We start from the raw sequence: 1,820 nt of genomic DNA on the forward strand, positions 1-1,820 counted from the left end.
TAGTAACATATGGTCTGTCTGCGTACAGTGGACTAGTGTAGTAACATATGGTCTGTCTGCGTACAGTGGACTTGTCCGTGAAGGCTTCTGAAGGACACATGTAAGGCTTCTTCCCTGTTTGAATCCTCTGGTGCCTCTGGAGGGCATTCAGCGGGGTGAACTGCTTATCACAATCTGTACAGTGGTACGGACGCTCACCTGAGACAGAACATACAGAGGTCAGACAGGGGTTAAAGGTCAGCAGTAATAAGTTACTATGAATGGAAGCACTCTGGGCGAAGGCCCGACCACAGAGTTCACACTTGTAAGGCCTGGAGCCCGTGTGGATTCTGGAGTGGTGTTTCAGGTATTCTTTAGAGGCAAAGCTTTTCCCACAGCTCTCACACATAAAAGGCTTCTCTCCTATAACACAAAACAACACAAATATGTAAAGGTTGTGTAGATAGGGTTCACAGATGCTGACACTGAAATGGACACAGAAATGGTATCAAAAGCCCAACCTAACATGTAGAGTATTGTGTCTCTGGGTAAGAGATGAACGTCTTACCTGTGTGGACCCTCTTGTGATAACACAACATGTGGTTCTGGCTGAACCTTGCATCACACTGGTCACAGGCGAAAGGCTTCTCTCCTGTGTGAGTCCTGTGGTGTATCTTGAGAGCTGAGCTCTGGGAAAACTTGGCTTCACAGTCAGTGCAGGAGTAGGGCTTGTCTCCTGTGTGTGTTCTCTCGTGTAGCGTCAACGCTGTCTTAGAGCTCAGCGACTTGTTACACACAAACAGGTGTGCCGCACACCGCCTCCCTCATGCACCTAGACGTAGAGAAGAGTAGATATTTATTGTCTCAACAAATGATTAGACTTGCAGCAAATAGAAACTGAAGAGGAAATACCATGTTCATATATTGTAGTGCATTTGGTGTAGCCATTTACAGCTCTAGTTAAAAGTAATGCACTAGGGGAACAGGACGTCAATCCAGAGAATTCTACATAAAAGTGCTACAAAAGCAATCCCAAATCCCCCGACTGAGACCGGTCCTAACCTTTCGTCGGAGGCGCGTCACGTCCTTCTTGCATTTGAACGTCTTGGTGCAGACCTCGCAGGGGTACAGTCTCTCGTCACTGTGGAAGTGTCTCTGATGGATCCTCAGGTTTCAACAGTTGGCAAAAGTCTGCTGGCAGGTGTCACAATGGTATGTCACCTCCCCCTGCACACCGTGGCTCGTCCTGGTGGTCATGGTAACAATGGAGGAGTGTAGTTATTAGAGATGTGATCAGAACAACAATGAAAATAGTTGAGATTTTAGGTTTTCTATCCCTTTTAAAAGTGCTCAAAGCACTTTACATTTTAAGGTACATTGGGCTCCCCTCATTTGCAAACCCAACAATCCATCCAACAAACGTGTAACTAATGTGTAATGTCCAACTCCACCTCCTTAAAGTGCTTCAGGTAGCTCTTATCATCGTGGAAGGTCTGTTGACACTTGCCACACTTGTTTTGGGTGTCAGCATGTCTGGATGATCTGTTGAGGGCACCTTCCTCACCCATCGCTTCCTTCCTGGAGAAGAAAAGTGAGTCATCAGGACAATCCTATGGTTTATCTCCTTCCATATCATCGACGTCTGTTGACCTCAGCCCCGCCCCCTCTTTTTCAGGCAGCAGCTCTGGAAGGGCCTCTCCTGCCTCCTTTTGTGTAATAACAATAAACATCACAATCAATTGGATTTATACAGCACTTTTTCAAAATGCTTCACACACCTCAAAGCATGTCACCATAGCAACTACCTGTGTATTCTCAGTGTTCTCCTCTTGACCGGCTGT

General features: G+C 46.4%; 1 protein-coding gene across 1 annotated transcript; it reads right to left on the reverse strand.

Annotated features, from left to right (window-relative positions):
• Positions 1–3: 3 nt before the first annotated feature.
• LOC112080211 (GDNF-inducible zinc finger protein 1) lies at positions 4–1,557 on the reverse strand (the record flags this gene model as incomplete). Its single annotated transcript, XM_070442497.1, is given in 5 exon segments — positions 4–402; positions 548–778; positions 781–811; positions 1,042–1,225; positions 1,426–1,557. Coding segments are annotated over 5 exon segments (977 nt in total), but the record flags the coding sequence as incomplete, so codon positions are not given.
• Between the last annotated feature and the right edge of the window lie 263 nt (positions 1,558–1,820).

The sequence above is a fragment of the Salvelinus sp. IW2-2015 genome, unplaced genomic scaffold (genome assembly GCF_002910315.2).
Source record: "Salvelinus sp. IW2-2015 unplaced genomic scaffold, ASM291031v2 Un_scaffold13055, whole genome shotgun sequence".
NCBI classification, from domain to species: domain Eukaryota; kingdom Metazoa; phylum Chordata; class Actinopteri; order Salmoniformes; family Salmonidae; genus Salvelinus; species Salvelinus sp. IW2-2015.